Source organism: Nomascus leucogenys, chromosome 18 (genome assembly GCF_006542625.1).
Source record: "Nomascus leucogenys isolate Asia chromosome 18, Asia_NLE_v1, whole genome shotgun sequence".
NCBI classification, from domain to species: domain Eukaryota; kingdom Metazoa; phylum Chordata; class Mammalia; order Primates; family Hylobatidae; genus Nomascus; species Nomascus leucogenys.
This window is the reverse complement of record NC_044398.1, coordinates 57,206,843-57,220,052: the sequence shown is the minus strand read 5'-3', so window position 1 is coordinate 57,220,052 and position 13,210 is coordinate 57,206,843. Positions and strand designations below refer to the sequence as shown.

The 13,210-nt window shown below is 46.3% G+C and overlaps 1 protein-coding gene across 9 annotated transcripts in view; it reads right to left on the bottom strand.

Annotated features, from left to right (window-relative positions):
* ARHGAP21 (Rho GTPase activating protein 21) overlaps nt 1-12,595 on the bottom strand; it is a 138,079-nt gene extending 125,484 nt beyond the window's left edge. For 2 of the 9 annotated variants that reach the window (XM_030799014.1, XM_030799017.1), the window contains exons 1-2: nt 11,374-11,456; nt 10,046-10,491 (exon numbers count right to left, since the gene is read on the bottom strand). In XM_030799014.1, coding sequence (XP_030654874.1) covers nt 10,046-10,108 — 63 coding nt within the window. In that variant the 5' untranslated portion in view covers nt 10,109-10,491; nt 11,374-11,456. Of the gene's footprint in view, nt 1-10,045; nt 11,275-11,373; nt 11,458-11,783 lie in introns of those variants that run through there. The other 7 variants (XM_003269366.4, XM_030799016.1, XR_004026809.1 and 4 more) reach the window with 6 other exon arrangements.
* Nucleotides 12,596-13,210: the final 615 nt, after the last annotated feature.

The window sequence follows — 13,210 nt, the reverse complement described above, 5'->3', positions numbered from 1 at the left end:
CTAATTTTTTGTATTTTTAGCAGAGATAGGGTTTTGCCATGTTGGCCACGGTGGTCTCGAACTCCTGACCTCAAGTGATCTGCCTGCCTCTGCTTCCCAAAGTGCTGGGATTACAGATGTGAGCCACTGCACCTGGCCAAGTTAAGGATCTTGAGAATTACCTAAATCCAATGACATATGACCTTACAAGAGAAAGGCAGACGGAGACATGGGCATGCAGTAGAGAAGGCCATGTACAGACAGGCAGAGACTGGACCTATGTTGCCACAAAATAGATATGATCTATACAGTGGTCCTTCAATATTCATGGGAGATTGGTTCCAAGACCTCCTGCGGATACCAAAATCCACACATGCTCAAGTTCCTAATATAAAATGAAGCAATATTTGCATATAACCTAACACACCTCCTGCAGTAAATCACCTCTAAATTACTTACAATACCAAATATAATATGAATACCACATAAACGGTTGTTATACTGTGGTTTAGGGAATAATGACAAGAACAAAAAGTCTGTACTTGTTCAGCACAGACACAATTTTTTCCCCAATATTTTTGATCCACAGTTAGTTGAATCCACGAATGTGCAACCCCATGGATACAGAGGGCTGACTGTTTGTACAATCTATGGACAAAGAAGGGCGTCTATATGGTTAAATTAAAAAAGTAAACAAAAACAATTTCCTAAAAGGATTAGAATAACAATCTGATATGAACGGGGTGCCCAGAGCCTTTCCTTCCCCTCACATCCACTACTAGCACATAATGTTTCCAGAAACCAATATGCAGAACCCAGAGAAGAAAGTAAGTCTCACTGATCTGGCTTATATAAATTCTTTTAAATATACAATCTGTATTTACTAGGAAAATACTGGGTATTACAGAGGTATTACCTCAAGGTTAAAAAAAATGGTGCTGATGAATTCCCAACATCACACTAGCTATGCCACATCCAGAAGAATGTCTAAATATAATCACAAATCCAGCTTTGTATCTACTGATATTCAAGGACACTCTCTCCATTGTAGGGAGAACATCAGCACATATACTCAAGAATGTAAGTCTTCTCAATATATTAATGAGTAGTACAATGAACAAAAAAATAGAACTCAAGAGGGTGTCTTCCTTAGGTTGTACGAAGGGAAAAGAAGTTGTGGGATTATAAACAGTGCTGCATACATAGCACTAATCCTGACTATGCCAGAGCCCTCTTCAGAACAGAGATAAGCAACAGGGGAAAAGGCCGTAAGCAACCAATTCTGAATCAAAAACACACCCAATATCAAATAGAAAACTCCACAGCAGCTAGTCACCAGGGAAAAGTAAATAAAGTCTTTAACTTCCCTGTCTTTTTATTTTTTTTTACAATAATAAATAGTTTCTTCTGATCTATTTACCCCAAAACAGATGAATAGTCAGAAATATCAAATTTGGGTTCTGAATCTATCCTTTTATTCACAAATCTACACAGTGGAAAATTCCTTTTTTTTTGAGACGGAGTCTTGCTCTGTCCCCCAGGCTGGAGTGCAGTGGCGCGATCTCGGCTCACTGCAAGCTCCGCCTCCCGGGTTCACGCCATTCTCCTGCCTCAGCCTCCCGAGTAGCTGGGACTACGGGCGCCCGCCAACACGCCTGGCTAATTTTTTTGTATTTTTAGTAGAGACAGGGTTTCACCGTGTTAGCCAGAATGGTCTCGATCTCCTGACCTCGTGATCTGCCCGCCTCGGCCTCCCAAAATGCTGGGATTACAGGCTTGAGCCACCGCGCCTGGCCGAAAATTCTTGCACATGAAATAGATAACTAGAAGAGGACTTATAAAACATTTCCATCACATCAAGTTTCTTTTTTTCTTTTTTTTTTTTAAAAGATGGGGGTCTCCCTATTTGGTCCAGGCTGGTCTCAAACTCCTGGGCTCAAGCAATCCTCCCGCCTCTACCTCCCAAAGTCCTGGGATGACAGGCGTGAACCACCACACCCAGCCCACATCAAGTTTCTTAAACCTGTAGTACAATATATCCATTTGTCTTTTGGATTATTTGAGAAGCACAAAATGCCATCATCCAGATTACATTGTGAAATACACTATTTGCACAATACGCAATTTTATAAGAACATGGCAACTTAAACCATAAAACTATTTTGGTGAAAGCAATCCAAAATTGAGTTTTTTGCATTTAGATATCTTTCTACTTCAAACCAGGGAAGATATGGAAGGCTTATAATATTTTAACACATTTAATTACTTATAATCAATTAAAATTAGATAAAATAGTAGGACAATCTTTAAGTCCAATAACCTTTCGTTTTAGTAATCTAATCACATCAACTAGACAGAAAAACAAGTGCCTACCATATGGTCTTTCTGTAACAGAAAATAGCTGCATTGAATAACAGCATCTGTGCATCTTATCAACGCTAGCATTGCCCATACTTAAATCAGCATATTGTTAACTATAATAAGATGACAGGACCCTTCACAAAGCAAAGAACAAAAGAAACTGAGTATTACTTTTGTGCTAGATTACTTGACCTGGTAGTAACTAAAGAAATGAAGAACAGCAAGGCACAATGAACTTCATAAAACGCTTAACCTGGAAGAAATGGATGGGAAGGAACACTAACAATTTACAGAGAAATTCTTTAGATCTGGGTACTCACTTTGCTGATGGCTCTTATCTAGTGATAGGCCCCACTCCATACATTCAAATCCAGGCTTCTGCCGAAATGCCACTTAATGATCCCTGCTGCTGTTACTGCCATCATTCTCAATTCTAACAGGTTTTAGATTTAACCCTAACTTACAGCATAAAACTTTTGGCATGGAACAGTATTCTGACACTTAAATTCAGGTGTATGAAGAAACACACAATTAAAATTAAATAATAGAGTTATACCGTACTATAACTAGTCTAGAATGAATCCTATGCCTCCAATGAAGAAACTTGCTTTTTAAAAATTGTTTTTTGGCCGGGCACGGTGGCTCACGCCTGTAATCCTAGCACTTCAGGAGGCCAAGGCAGGCAGATCACAAGGTCAGGAGATTGAGACCATCCTAACATGGTGAAACCCAGTCTCTACTAAAAATACAAAAAATTAGCCAGGCATGGTGGCGGGCACCTGTAGTCCCAGCTACTCGGGAGGCTGAGGCAGGAGAAAGGCATGAGCCTGCGAGGTGGAGCTTGCAGTGAGCTGAGATCACGCCACTGCACTCCAGCCTGGGCGACAGAGCGAGAGTCCATCTCAAAAAAAAAAAAAAAAAAAGAAAAGAAAAGAAAAAGAAAAAATTGTTTTTTAAGTATTGTCTTGAGCAGTGTGTATGCTTTTTAAGTATTGTTTTAAGCAGTGTAGGTTTGCCACAAACCAAATTTTCACAAGACTGATTACATATTACCTATTTTTAAAGTCTATACATAGTGTTCTTTGTCATTTTGGTAATAAAAAAGAGAAAACGTAAAAATAATATAATCCTGATATTCTCATCATTCAGGATAAACAACTTAACATTTCGTCACAGTCAATGTTTGTGATCTTTTTTTAACTGGTTATGAAATATTTATGATATGAAAAAATAAAAATATGTAATAAGGAACATCCATACACTAGCCATTCGTTTTAAGAAATAAAAGGTCATCCATACAGACAGATTATCTTTTTATAGTTTCTCTTATCGACCAGTCTGATTGCCCTTTCACTTATCTGTTAATTATCATGATCTCATCTCTTAGTGGAAATTGTTTCATACATTTGTACTACACATTGTCTTGGTTACTGTTACTTGGTTACCAGCTTCCCAAAGGTAAAAAAGGTGCAAAGAAAAAAGGCACCGAAAATTTTAACAGCAGTTCTAACGGAAATGGAATGGAATTTAGGGTGGGCAGGAGGTCTAAGGAAGAACATACTTCATACTGTACATATTTTGTATAAACTAAAATAAGTATTCAGCTGGGCGTAGTGGCTCACACCTGTAATTCCAGCACTTTGGGAAGCTGAGGTGGGCGGCGGATCACTTTGAGATCAGGAGTTCGAGACCAGCCTGGGCAACATGGCAAAATCCCATCTCTACTAAACACACAAAAACTAACCAGGCATGCTGGCACACGCCTGTAATCCCAGCTACTCAGGAGGCTGAGGCAGAAGAATCACTTGAGCCTGGGAGGCGGAGGTTGCTGTGAGCGGAGATTGCACCACTGCACTCAAGCCTGGGTGACAATGCAAGGCTCTGTCTCAAAAAAGAAATAAAATAAATAAAATAAGAATTCACATATCACATGTCCAAATGCAAACTCAGTAACATTTTGGAGTTTTTCTAAGTCTTTATTCATTCAAAAAAAATATTTATTGACAATCTATTATGTGCTAGGCACTCTTCTAGGCACAAGAAACACAATGTGAACAAAACAGACAAACTGCACTCTCAATGCCTGCATTCTAGATATATTACCTGTCTCAAATAAACAAGCAAAATCAAATGCATAAGCATGCCGGGTGGAGACTAAGTGATAGGGAGATAAAGCAAAGAAGGAAGGCAGAGCATGGCACAGGGAGCAGGGGAAGGGCATTCAATAAAGGGAGTGGTTGGCAAAGCTTCACTCAGAAGGTGACCTCTAAGCAAAAGCCCGAAGGAGCCAAGGAAGCAAGCTGTGCAGAGACCGGGGGAAGTGTTCTAAGGGGAGGGTTCAGTGAGTGGGAAGGCTCTGGGGACTCCCATGTTTGTGTACATGCAGAAAAGCAAGAGACCATGGCTAGCACAGAGTGAGGAGGGAAGAGGCACAGGAGGTGTGCTCAGGGAGGGGGGAGGACCAATTATACAGGGCTTTGCAGGTCACTGCAAGAACTTTGGCCTTCAATCTTCAGAGAAATGAGAAGCCATTTGAGGAATTTGAGCAAAGGAATGACACAATTTGATTTATAAATTGTCTGTCCTGATTGCTGTGTGGAGAACAGGCTTTAGGCTGGCAAGAACTGAAGTGGAGAAATCAGTCAACCAGACCCACATGTCATGTATGAGAAAAAAGAGAGACATCAAAGATCACTCTAAGATGCCTGGCCTGGAAGGATGGGATTGCTATTGCTTGAGATGAGGAAGACTGGAAGGAGCAGACTTAGGAAGGTGGGCCAGGGGAATGGAGGTAGAGTCGGGATTGTGGTTTTAGATATGCCTATTTACTATTCAAATGGAGATTCTAGGCAGACAGCTCAGTTGGATGTAGGAATCTGAATCTGAGAGACAGAGGGGCAGGTCAGCAATAGAGATACACACACGTACACATAAAGAAATATAAGTGAGTGTGTGTGTGTCAATTATCTGCATATACTTGATATTTAAAACCATGAAACAGTATTGGGAGAAGAAATGAGGATTAACTGAGCCTTGAGGTGTAGGAAGGTTTAGCAGATCAGGGTGCTGAGGAAACTTCAAAGAGACAGAAGGAGGTGACAATGAGGAAGGAAGATAATTGAGAGTATAATGTCCCGGAATCTAAATGAACACTGAATAAAATGTAGAGTCTTTCCTGTATATTCATTTATTCATTCAAAAAATATCACCTGACACTTACTATGTGTCAGTACCTGTGGAAACAAACATGGTCCCTGCTTTTACGGGGACTGCAATCCAAGGGGGATATAGATAAACTTGTAACTGGTATTCCTGTAAGTGCAGGGTGTTTTGAGAGAATACACTAGGGGCAACTGAAAGAGTCTTGCGGGTCAGGGAAGGCTTTCCTGAGGAAGCAGTGTTGAAGAAAAGACCAGTATGATGAGTGAAAATCAGCCATGGAGCAGAGGGAGGAGGAGCAGGGGACAGTAGAGGGAAGGGCAGAAGAAAGGACCTGACGGGAGTTCAACCTAGGAAGAACAAAAAGAAGTAACAAGTGAGACAGAAGCACGGACCAAATTACCGAAGTTCTTTCAGACTTCCCAGAAGTCTGAATTTTATTTCAAAGGAAATGGGAAGACAGAAAATTGTCCTACAGGAGGTAATGTAATGATCAGCTGGAGTACAGTGGCACGATTTCGGCTCCCAGCAACCTCTGCCTCCTGGGTTCAAGGATTCTCATAGCTCAGCCTCCAAACAGTTAGGACTACAGGTGTGCACCACCATGCCCAGCTAATTTTTGTGTTTTTAGTAGGGATGGGGTTTCACCATGTTGCTCAGGCTGGTGTAGAACTCCTGATCTCAGGTGATCTGCCCATCAGGAGGATCATTCTGATTACGGTAGGGACAGAGCTGCGGAAGGGGACAAGGCTAAGTTATTGGGACACTCTGTAGGGAATCTGTTTCTGTGGTTCATCAGTGAGATGCAGCTGACCTGAACTCGGGTAGGGGTAGTGGGTATTGGGAATGTGGACTCCATAAGACTTTGCATATGAGGAATGACGAGGCGAAGAGTGAGGATGCTGACCTAGTTTTTGACTTGGACCAATAAATAGATGGTAGTGCTACTCAGCGAAAGAAGGCGCACAGGAAGAGGGAGAGTCAGTGGTAGTGGTGAAATCTGATGAGTTTGCAACGCCTGGGGAATATCCCCCAAAAGTGTTCGGTAAATAGGCAACTGGCTGAAAAGGTCTAGAGGTCAACCATAAAGGCTGAGATAGAGGGGTAGATATGGAGTGACCAGCACACAGGAGAGTGCAAAATAAAACCCAAGGAGTGAGAAAGAGAATAAAGGAATGGAAAGGCCTTGGCTCTGGATAAAACCAACAATGGGGCAAGAAGAGGAAGAAAAACCCTACAAAAGAGGCAGACAGAGAGGGAGATAGAATGGAGGGGAGGAGATGAGAGCGCGCCTGAGAAGGAACCAGGGAGTCTGGGATGAAAGCAAAAGCAAACTGTCCAGCATTCCAAAAGGAAGAGTCAACGCATGGATTCATATAAACTCGTACCCAGAAAAATGTCTTATCGTATTGTTTACAGTACTTCAAAATCAACCAACAAGTGTATTTCATCAGCCATAATATATTTCGATCATAGAATAATCTTAGCCTAGGTCAAGAAGCAAAACAAAAATAAGTTCATTTGCATTAGTAAGAAGTTTAATAATAAACAAAGTATCAAAAATTCTATTACTGGACAAGAGTATGGACTACAGATAAAAAGTGAAATAAATGTTAGAAATGGAGAAAAAATCATGTGGTTAAGAAAGCTGAGGGAAAATTTTCTCTTCTTTGGCTTAAAAAAAAAGTTAAACCTTGAAAGATGAAGCTATATGGATATGAAAAGGGGTGATAATATCACAGAGGATTCAACAGAAAAATCTATATAAAGTGATTTTGTGAGCAAAGTTACTCAAAGATTGGTGTCAGAAGACTTCACAGACTATACACACACACACACACACACACACACACACACACACCAAAAATCACTTAAGAGGTTCAGAGTGAGTGATTTCAAGTTTTAAAAATACACCTTGAGATGTATAAAGTATATAAATTCGTGTGAGTACCTTCTGGACCATCCTTACTGTATAATACCAAGACATATTCTACTGAACTGTCCTAATTTCTTATTTGAAGAGGGCTGTTTATTTGTTTTGAGCCTTCCAATATATCCTGGGAGTGCGGAGGCCTAAATGTATTCATATATCAACACAATAAAATTGTAATGCTTAAGATGAACAAGAAATCTGATTGCTTTTCAACAAAGCACAAGACCTTATTCAGAGAAGGTGGAGTTGGCTAATTAGATAAAGCATGAAATAGAGACTCCTATTAATTCATTACATTGATTTCTTCTGTCCTACAAAGTTAGGATTTCTTGGTTGATTAACAGCATTACTATTAAGACATACATGCTCATCTCTTAGTTAAAAACACAATAATAAATGTAGTATCCAAACACATTATTGATTTTTAAAATTTTTTAAAGAATGATAGTACCACTGTGGAATGTAGTGCTTCTAATAAAATTGAGGACAAAAATTAAGTGCAATGTTCAAAAACTTAAATATCAGCCCAAAGTATTTCATTAGCAACTCCCTTTCTATTACTAAAAAATATTCACAAGATTTAATGTGTATCAGAAGCATCAATCACAGATAAAAACACGTCACACCTAAATACAGGCAATAATTACACAAGTTCTCTTCACTCCCAACCCTGAGGTTTTAAAATGTTTTCTGACAACATATATCCCCTTTATTTCCACTTCCACGTAGAATCTAGGCAAAATACCTATTCTTTAGAAAGTCAAATAATATTGTAGTTTAATACCAAACCTAAATACTGTATATATATTTCACATGAGCAAAACACAGGTGATACTGTGTTTTCTTCATTCCTAAACTAAAAACAAGATAGCCATGCCGCCAGCAGTAGGTCCAAATGAAAACAAATTTCACGGCCGTTAAAAAATACATAACTGTCATTGTTAATAAAAGCCAAGTGTGCAACAAACTGGAAATACTGCTTGCTAGCCAAGGACAAGATGTGTCTAAATTCTTGGTTTCAGGACATCTCTTAAATGACCAAAAAAAAAAAAAAAAAATCAAATAACATTAGTTCTTGCAAATAGAATGCAAATACAATGCTAATTAAAGTATTCACAGACAATGACAAATAAGGCTTCAGGACCACAATACATATTATTATGTAACTGCAATACACATTAAGCAATCACCGGGTTGCAGGTAGGCCTTCCAAAAGGAGTTATTATGGTTTACCCTGAACAGAGGATTGTGGTGTTCTACTTAATCATGCTTTGGCCTGCAAGCAGATGTTTACAGATGTCAAAAAGTAAAACACTGATTCTAAATGTAAACCTATAGTTCTGCCTAATAAGTTGTACAGTAATAGCACACTGTACCTCACAGCGTTTTCTGCATAAACTTTCTAACTCGACATGAAGTAAGCTGCACGAAGCAAGTTTCTCTGTTTGCTTTATGAACCAAAATTTAACTTCTGATTCATTTTTATTAAAATGCCAAAACTCACACACTTAGAGCCAGCCCTTGTTTCAAGGACTATGAAGGTAAAATTTAACATCCGGTGCAAAAGAAAGTGAGACAGTGAATGAGGGCTCATTTGGGTATGTTATTGTCTAAAGTAATCCTCAACCCTTCAATGAAAACATAGGCATCTCAAAAGTAAAATTTAAAGGATAAGAATACTCAGTCTATTGAATGAACAAATTACAGAAACCGCCAATGATAAACATAGTATATTCATAATAGAAGTAAATTCCGAATACTTCAATCTCAAACACGAGGGAAAAAAAAAAAGTGAGAGGCAACAGGGTATATGGGTGTCATAAATCAGTGTATTTTCTATGATTTCTGTCCTGCCTGCTCCAAAATTTTCAGGAAGTCTGGAGTAAAATCTCTGGGCCCTTGGGAAGATGCTAGATGCTACCCTAACCAGCAACGCAAGCCACCTGACACCCAAGAGCAGCTCACAGAACTTCAGAGTAGTGAAAGGGAGGGTATAAATAAGAGAACAGTAAAGGCAGGAGATTTTTCTGGGAGTTGGAATTACGACTCTGTAAGGTCGTTTTCCAAGGCTGTGCTTAAACTATTCACGGAAAAACACTTCTTTTTCTACCTAAAGCAGAGATCTGCAGCAACAGCAGCCAGGCTCCCCTCGTCAGTACCAAAGAAAGACTAAGTTCCAGGTGCAACAAGCATACTAGCTGCCCTCTCTGCACCTGGGAGCAGACACAAACGCTCAAAGCCACCCCCAACCAGCTCAACTCCAAGTATCTTAGAAGGGGACTGAAGGAAAACGGATACTGAGGTGCCCATTCTCAGGCTTGTAGTATCCACAGCCACAGAGATGGGAGAATTCCTGGCTTTGAGAAAGGGTGACCAAGATGAGGACATTCCAAAATGTGGGCCATGTTCTTGCAAAAGAAACACGGGAGTCCCTGGAAACAGACGCGGGCCAGGCTTCTCCTCGCTACTGGTTAAGCTGGGGCGCTCCCACCAACCAGCTCAAAGCCCCGGGAAGCCCCTAGTGAGGCCCCGTGGCAGGTGACCCCCAACTTGCAGGACGCTCAAGACACAGGCCACCGCCCTGCCGGCCAGGAACGCTGGCTCCGCGCTTACCTCGCAGGCCTTGAGCTTGTCACCATCTCCCTCAGGCAGACCAGTCCGACGCGTGGCCATCATTTCATTTCAAATGACAAAGAAGGGACAAATCCTTTGGAGTCCACATTGGAGGTGGGGGGGGGGAATGCCACCACACACCCGAAGGGGAAGAATTCCACGAGCAGGCTCCGAGGAGGGGCAGGGCTGGTGAAACAGACAACGTGCCAAGGAATAAAGGTTTTCAGGAAGCGCCTTCAAATGCCTCGCTGATTTCTCGTGACTTCAGCTGACTTCGCCTTCTTCTTCCATTTCTGGAGACTTAAAAACAAAGGCGACAGGTCTTCTTGGCAGCCAGTGTCGAGGCCAATTGCAGAAAGCGGTCCCCTTCTTCCCAGTGCCACTCCTAAGTCCTGGAAAAATCCGAATGGGTCGTGAAGGTTCGAGTGTCAGCTCCTAGAGAGATCCTAGGAAAAGGAGAAGTTAAAGGGCATGAACTTTCTCCAGGCGCCTATCACTGTCTTGCCCACATGTCCACACCAAGTTCGCGTTTCCTCCAGAGCAAAACAAAAAAAAAAATTTAACGTAAACAAACAAAAAGCCTATAAATTCGAGGGGGTGTTTAAAAAAGAGAAATCTCGAAACTGCCCAGCGGTTGCGTCAAACACACCTGGCTGTTATGCAGCCTTCAAGAAAAAATGTTCCCCATTCAAGTGCATTTTAATTCATGTCTTTCCTGGGCAGAGCAGAAGGCTGTGCATGTTGTTTTCTGCATCACCCAGACAAGGACACTTCGGTGAAGTTTTCTCCCCCACGAGGCTGAAATGGGATCACACTTTTCAAGCCCCCTCTTCACTCCCCTCCGCCCCCCAAAAACGCAAGCACAAAGCCAGCCTGGCTGGGGCCGGCGTGGGCTCAGCGGCGTCTCCGGGTGACTCGGGCGCCGCCCCTCCGCCCCACCGCCCCGGCCGGCGTCCCCGAGGAGGCGGCTGTTTTCCTTGGCCCGCGGCGGGGCTGGGTGGGGACGGCCGGGGACGGCCGGGGAGGCGTGCGCGGCCGCGGGTGGGACGCGGGCGGGACGCGGGCGCCGCTCCCGCTCCGGGGCATGATTCCGGAGCTACACCCGAGCAACTCTGAAGTCGCGGCTTTTCCCCCAACTACCACTCGACACGGCTTCCCTTCCCCTGTGGTCACCTAGGCGGAAAAAAACCAACACCCACCTCCCCACGATTCCCCCGCCCCTTCCTGAGGCGGGTCGGGGACCTCGAGCTCCCGAGGAGAGCGGCCCCAATATGGACTTTCTCAAAGGTGCTAGGAGCCCCGGGACGAGACAAAACCGGGGGCCTTACCCTTCCCGCCCGCTCGGGCCCGGCGGCCGAAGCGCGGCGGCGAGCTGGAGCGGGGACGCGGGTCGGGCGCCGGGCCCGGCCGGGACGCGCTAGGCCGCAGGCTCGGTTAATATTCATGAGCCGCCCCAGGCGCCCCTCCTCCAAGGCCGGCCGGCCGGCCGGACCCCAGCGCCCACCAACGGCCTTTGTGCCCTTCCCTCCGCCCCGCCGCCCGCCCTTGCCCCGCACACGCGGGCGCGGCCCCGCCGCCCCCGCCGGGCCCTTGCCGTGGGCTCCCTGCGACCCCGAGCCAGCGCCCAGCCGGGTGGCCTGAGGTGGCGGGAAGGGAGAGAGTCCGCGGCGAGCCGGGCTCCACGGCCCGCGAGCGCGGTGCCCTCCCGGCTGAGACGGAAAGGAAACCAGACACGCACCAGAGGAAGCGGGACGAGTGGATCTGCACTGGGCTGGCCAGCTCCGGGACAGCGCGCCCCGCCCGCCCGGCGCGAGCCAGACCCCGCAGCCGGACGACCCGCGCTGCCCGCCGCCGCCGCCGCGCTCCGAGGCCGCCGCCCCCGGCCGGCCGCTCCCAGGCACCGCCGCGACCTGCCCCGGCCGGCCCCGGGCTCTTGGCCGCCGCGGGAGGGCGTGGGGCGGGGCGGCGGCCGCCGGACTCTCCCCTCGCCTCGCCGGGCCGGGCCGGGGCCCCGCTCCGGCGCCCGCGAACGCCAAGTGACAGAAGCGCCTCGGTCCGCGGCCGCGCGGAGCTGTTTCCCGGGGGCGGATTTCTCGCTTCTTCCTCCCTGGATCCACCTCCTCCCACTCCACCTCCTTCCCCTCCCCTCCCCAGGGGAGGCTCTGGGGCTGAATATTTTCTGTCTTGAATAACACGGGTCCGGGGAACCGACGCTGGAGAAGGGGGATTAGCCGGAGGCCGGAGCGGAGTGCTCGCCTGCCCCCTCCCCGTGGGTCGCGGGACCTACAAGCCCTCGTCCCCCAGCACCCTAAAACCAGGCACACACAACGCTCCCCGCCCCTGCAGTCTCCCACGCGCTGAGCGGCAGCGTCCAGGGATGGGCTTGCTCCCGGGGAAGGAGACCTGGTGGTAGGCGTCTGGGGTGGAGAGGGGGACAAGCCTGTAACAGCGACATCTGCAGACTCCAGGGATCAAAGGTCCTAGACCGGGGGACAGGGCTTGGCAAATTGTGCCCCCACCCCTTTTTTGCAGCAGGAAGGCAACGAAGCTGCGACGAGACGTGGGACTTCCAGATAAGGGAGTGTCCCCTCACGCCTCACAGCAAAAATCTCTTCCTGTGGTGGGAAGGGGGAAGTTAGCCAAGCGTTGCTCATTCAGTTCTTTCCCTTTTATAAATTCTGCAGAGCGGCCGAGCGAATTTGGCGCGGCTAGCGGAACTGTGGAGAGGCGGCTGCGCTTCTCTGTCCGCCACACTCCAGGTCACAGCGGCTCTGGAGCCGCGGCACAACCGCCGCCCTCCCCACCCAGTTCCCGGGCCTTGTCACAGACCCCGGCAGCTCGCTCCGCCCCGCCGTGCCTCACAACATCTCCCGCTGCAAATTACCCAATCGGGAGACGCGACGAGAGAACGCGAACCAGTCAGGGGCTGGTGAGTCAGGCTTCCCTCCGCCCTCTTCCCCGCCCCCGGGTGAAGGCCGCCGCCCCCTCGGCCTCCCCTTCCCACCCCGCCCCGCTCCGGGGAGGTGGCTCCCCGGCTCCGAGCCTCGCGGGGCTGGAGGGGAGTTGCTCGCAGTCGGAGGCAGCGTTTGTCACCTTGTCACCCTCATCCTCGCCCCCTCCCATACACACTCCCCTCCCCTTCTCAGTGCTCCTGCTGGTGCTGTT